The sequence below is a fragment of the Aethalodelphis obliquidens genome, unplaced genomic scaffold (assembly GCF_003676395.1).
Source record: "Aethalodelphis obliquidens isolate GAN/ISIS:26980383/991018 unplaced genomic scaffold, ASM367639v1 scaffold4, whole genome shotgun sequence".
NCBI lineage: Eukaryota > Metazoa > Chordata > Mammalia > Artiodactyla > Delphinidae > Aethalodelphis > Aethalodelphis obliquidens.
The window spans coordinates 76,893,714-76,899,401 of NW_020837948.1; the positions used below are offsets into that span (position 1 = coordinate 76,893,714).

At 40.9% G+C, this 5,688-nt stretch overlaps 1 protein-coding gene across 4 annotated transcripts in view; it reads left to right on the forward strand.

Moving 5' to 3' along the window:
• The first annotated feature begins 2,191 nt into the window (after nucleotides 1-2,191).
• The window catches only part of MOCS2 (molybdenum cofactor synthesis 2), a 21,569-nt gene continuing 18,072 nt past the window's right edge, over nucleotides 2,192-5,688 (forward strand). Inside the window, exons 1-3 of one of the 4 annotated variants that reach the window (XM_027101134.1) lie at nucleotides 2,192-2,215; nucleotides 3,214-3,335; nucleotides 4,508-4,652. In XM_027101134.1, coding sequence (XP_026956935.1) covers nucleotides 4,555-4,652 — 98 coding nt within the window. In that variant the 5' untranslated portion in view covers nucleotides 2,192-2,215; nucleotides 3,214-3,335; nucleotides 4,508-4,554. Of the gene's footprint in view, nucleotides 2,216-3,213; nucleotides 3,392-4,507; nucleotides 4,653-5,688 lie in introns of those variants that run through there. The other 3 variants (XR_003431697.1, XM_027101136.1, XM_027101135.1) reach the window with 3 other exon arrangements.

Sequence of the window (5,688 nt, forward strand, 5' to 3'; positions counted from 1 at the left end):
CCTGAAAGCATCATTCTTAGTGGCTAACCACATTGCTAAAGCTAAGAAGCCCTTTACTATTGGTGAAGAGTTGATCCTGCCTGCTGCTAAGGACATTTGTCATGAACTTTTAGGAGAGGCTGCAGTTCAAAAGATGACACGTATTCCTCTTTCGGCTAGCACCGTAACTAGATGAACTGGTGAAATAGCAGACGATATTGAGGCACAATTGTTAGGATTAATGAGTCACTGTGGCACACAATCCAGGTTGACAAGTCTACTGATGTTGACAACAAGGCAACAATGCTTGTTTTTGTGTAATCTATTTTTCAGGAGGATGTGCATGAGGATATGTTATGTGCACTTTTGTTGCCAACACCACAGCTGCAGAACTATTCAAGTCTTTGAATGATTACATATCAGGAAAACTGAATTGGTCATTTTGTGTCCATATATGCATGGACAGAGCTGCTGCCATGACTTCACGGCCTTCTGGTTTCACTACTCGGGTCAAAGAGGTCGCTTCTGAATGTGAGTCTATGCACTGTGTCATCCATAGAGAAATGCTGGCTAGCTGGAAAATGTCACCTGAACTTAACAACGTTTTGCAGGATGTGATTAAAATTATCAACCACATTAAAGTACATGCCCTTAACTCATGTCTGTTCATGCAGCTCTGTGAGGAGAAGGACGCAGAGCACACACGTCTTCTCTTATACACAGAAGTGAGATGGCTTTCTAGAGGTAGATCACTGGCCAGAGTTTCTGAGTTATGAGAGCTGCTCCAGAGATTTCTTTTAGAAAAACAGTCACCCCTGGCAGCACATTTCAGTGACACAGATGGGTCGCAAAACTTGCTTACTTGTGTGACACATTCAACGTGCTCAACAAACTCAACCTGTCACTTCAGGGGAGAACAACAACTGTGTTCAAATCAGCAGATAACGTGGCTGCATTCAAAGCCAAACTGGAATTATGGGGGCGACGAGTGAACATTGGGATTTTTGACATGTCTCAAACATTAGCAGAGATTTTGAGAGACTGAGCCAGGGCCTTCTTTCTCCCAGCTGGTGCTTGATCACTCTTCTCAGCTTTCAAGAGTTTGAGCATTACTTCCCAACCACAAAAGACCCCCGAACTGGGAAGGAATGGATCTGAGACCCATTTGTGAATAAGCCAGGTGAATCAACTTTGTCCGTGCTAGAAGAGGATCAGCTGCTTGAGATCGCAAATGACGGTGCCCTTAAAATTATGTTTGAGACAACTTCACATCTCCATACACTCTGGATTAAAGTCAAGGTGGAATATCCTGAGATTGCCACAAAAGCACTGAAAAGCCTGCTTGCATTTCCAACATCCTGTCTTTGTGAAGCAGGGTTTTCTGCAGTGACAGCAACGAAAACGAGATCACAGAGGAGACTGGACATTAGCAACACACTTGGGGTGTCACTGTCTCCCATCACCCCCAGATGGGACCATCTAGTTGCAGGAAAACAAGCTCAGGACTCCCACTGATTCTGCATTATGGTGAGTTGTATAATTATTTCATTATATATTACAATGTAATAATAATAGAAATAAAGTACACAATGAATGCAATGCACTTGAATCATCCTGAAACCACCGCCACACCCCTTCCGTGGAAAAACTGTCTTCTACAAAACTGGCCCCTGGTGCCAAAAATGTTGGGGACCGCTGTTTTAGATGGCGTGTGGACAAATTACTAAGCAGGCAAAGTGTAAATGTGATACAGTTCGAGTGCTCAGATACGTTGAATGCTTTAAGTCTTTAGGGAACAGTAATCATTAAGCAGAAGGTTCGGTAGATAAAGTGTTAAAGAGAACCCTGCAGTTGAGCGGCGAAAACAGTCGAGCTTCTATAAGGGAGGTGGCAGGTGTCCAGGAGAGTCCGGGGTCAGCTCTCCCACACTTCAGCCTCTCAGCTGAGGCTAAAGACATGCGTGGCCAGCCCTTTTCCCATTTAGCGACACCTACAGCTCTCGCCCACCACCGCGACCCATCTCCGCGAGTGAACACCAAGTTCTAGGAGCCTACTTAGCAAACGAAGCGGGGAGAACAGCGGGGAGGAGCTAGCTCTGCGCATGCTCTTTGTGGGCGGGGGGGGGCGGGGCGGTGGCAGGCAGGTTGCGCCTGCGCGCTGCGTCGATCAGACGCCTCGGCTTCCGCGCCGGGATACCCGGCTGGGGTTCGCTGGCGGTATGGTGCCGCGGTGCCAGGTAAGAATGGGGAAGCCCTCCGGGCTTGTGTCTGTCCTCGCCTTTTCCCTCCACGGACCCGGTCCTGCTCGGCCAGACCCCGGCGACCGCCACCGCCGCGGTAGGCCCTCCCGACTTCGGAGGCTTTGCTCTGGTCTCCCCAACGAAAGGCAAGTCCATTCCGCGAACGCTTGTTCTGCAGGTGACGGCCTGGAAGACCAGCTGGTTTCTAAATCACCCTTGATATTTGCCCTTGCTTCTCAGATTGTTCGTTTCTAAGACAAGTTTTCAATATAGAAAGAAATGCCCTTAACTAAGCATTCTTTGATGAAATGTGCTCCATCTGTGCATTTGCGAACCCTTGATTATTTGCAGACCTCTGATTATTTCGTAGAGAATGATTTGCTTTCATTCACAGGTGGGTTATTTTACTTGGTCGGATGGCTTAGATACCAGGCTGTCTGCATAGGTTTGTCCTAGGAAATAGAAGTTTATCCTGTGTTTCAGACTCATCTGCTTTTGTAAATATCAGGGTTTGTATGTTGCATAACTTAATCCTGGACAGCTGGGTTCAATGTAATGTAGACTGGAATCAAAGGTCATATGACAACGGTGAAGGACGTGTCTTTCATTTATTTGGTCATTTATTTGTGTAATTCATCTCTTGATTCAGACATTTGTTCACTGCTTAAGTATAAAAGGTGCTATAATTTTATGTCAGTTAAAGGCCAACCTCATGATTTCTAAGAAGATATTGTTAGGATTTTAGTTGTGGCACACGTAACATTTATAAAACTAAAAAGCATCTGGAAATTAGTCTGACTTGTACTTAAAACATAAAAAATTTTCAAAATTTGAGCTTGTAGGTATGCTGAAATTTTTATGGGCACTTTAAATTTTTTCTAATTTATAAAAAGTGTCTTTGATTAAAGTAATACATTTGAAAAACAAAACCCAGCGTGGACAGTCAGAAAAGGACTATGGGTTGTTATTGTTAAAAACATATTCTTTCTTTTCAGGTGGAAGTGTTGTATTTTGCAGAAAGTGCTGAAATAACAGGAATTCGCTCAGAGACCATTTCTGTGCCACAAGAAATAAAAGCATTGCAGCTGTGGAATGAGATAGAAACGCGCCATCCTGGGTAGTTAAAAATTTGCAGAATGTATATGATTAACACTTTTTAATATTTAAAAACGTGTGAGTAAATGATAAAAGTAAAAAGTTAACTTAGATTTCCATGTTTAATGTCAAAAGGATCATTAGTTGTATTTTTTCCTGAAAACTTAAGTTCTAGTATTTAAAAATGCAAAATTCCTTAATAAAGGTTAAAGATATTTTACTTAAAAAGCACAGTGAGCTGTGATACTCCCAAAGGGACATGATTATATTTGCTTTTATAATTTACAAAATACTGAAAATGTAGATTCTGCATTTTTGTAACATTAAATGAAACTGTTACGTATTCTGTTAAAAGTGTGTGCTTTAAACTTTGATGTCCTGCCCCTTCTTTAGAGAACTCAAAATAGAAATTTTTAAGATTGAAAGAAAAATGAAAGATAACAAACAGCTGCTGCTGAATTTGAGTTTTTACAATATTTGATTTTTTTTCTGGTTCTTGAAAATGTATCATTTTACTGCTGTTGTTCGTACCTCACTGAGCCTTTTTTGAAACAAAATATAAAAGTGGCCTGTTTGAACGTGTTCAAGGTATATTAGTAGTGTCACTTAAATTGTGTGAATGTTTAACTTGGAAGTCTTAGTGCTGTGTAAAAGACAGCCCACAATGTATGTTCATAAAGAAAATTATTCCTTCTTGATTTCATATCTTTTTAAGTTCTTAAAATGCCCTGATAATCAATGAAACGTAGTGGGGCCTCTTCCTACTTTCCCTTTAACGTTATACCTACTGAGAGGCACCTGGTGTTTTGGAACCTTTCAGGGTATACTTAGTATACTTGTATGCTTAGATGGAAAGCTCCTGGGGAGGGCATGTACTGATTAAGAAATTGTCCTTTTTTTTTTTTTGACCTGGTCTGAATGTTGTCTCCAGTCTAGTGTTTTTTTGTTTGTTTCTTTAATTCCCCAAGACTCCCAACATCCAGTAAAGAGTTGTTAGCAGTTTACTGCATTCTCTGTGGTGAATAAGTATGTTCTTCAGTGGATATATCCTTTCTCTGCAAAATATGAGTTTAATTAGTGATTTTGCAGATGATGCTTCATAAAGTAATATTTATGTAATTTTGATTGCAGCTAGCTGAGGAGATTTGGAGTCTAATAGCATTGATACATCTAATTATACTTTTTTCCCTTCAGATTGGCTGACGTCAGAAATCAGGTGATATTTGCTGTTCGTCAAGAATATGTCGAGCTTGGAGATCAGCTCCTCATCCTTCAATCAGGAGACGAAATTGCCATTATCCCCCCCATTAGTGGAGGATAGTGCTTTCGAGCCACCTGGGTATGTGAGATAGGTTTTTCTTAGCCAGTCTCGTGGAGAAGGATCATACAGATAATAACTTATATATGGTTTCCTTTAACTGTATACTCTTTGTCAGGCTGTCTGTACCAACTCTTGGTAAAGCAGCAGCTCTTTATTGGTGCAGATGGACTTATAAATACCTATCATCTCTGCATCAGTTGTGTTGTAAGCAGTTTAATGTCATCTTGATTTGTTCATTCTATTGATTTAACATGGTTTATTGAGATTTTGTGTCGGGCACAGCGCTAGACACTGGAGTTTTAATACTCCTATTTTGCAGGAGGGAGAAGTTAAGAAACTTGTCTAAGATCACATAGCTAATAAGTGGCAGAGCCAACATTTGAACTCAGATTATTATTGGACTCTCTGTGTAGTTTTCCACAAATATGCTTGTTAATACTGGATAATAGCTCTCCTGGGCACAGAGAAATGTAGAAAAATTGCATAGCTGGAAAGTAAAAAGATCACTCTTCCTGAAAAACGCTTACCATTTTCCAGGTATAAAAAACAGCTTTATTATTGCTAGTGGCTCTAGGACCCATGTCATCTTTCCATCTTTCCAAATAAAGTAAGCCATGCCTGAGTAGGATAATGTGTAAGAACATTTCTGTTTTTTTAAATTTAACCCATTATTATTTTTATTTATTTTTTTAACATCTTTATTGGAGTATAATTGCTTTACAATGGTGTGTTAGTTTCTGCTTTATAACAAAGTGAATCAGCTCTACGTATACATATATTCCCATATCCCCTCCCTCTTGCGTCTCCCTCCCACCCTCCCTACCCCACCCCACTAGGTGGTCACAAAGCACCGAGCTCATCTCCCTGTGCTATGTGGCTGCTTCCCACTAACTATCTATTTTACATTTGGTAGTGTATATATGTCCGTGCCACTCTCTCACTTTGTCCCAGCTTACCCTTCCCCCTCCCCGTGTCCTCAAGTCCATTGTGTATGTCTGCGTCTTTTTCCTGTCCTGCCCTTAGGTTCTTCAGAACCTTTTTTTTTTTTTTTTTT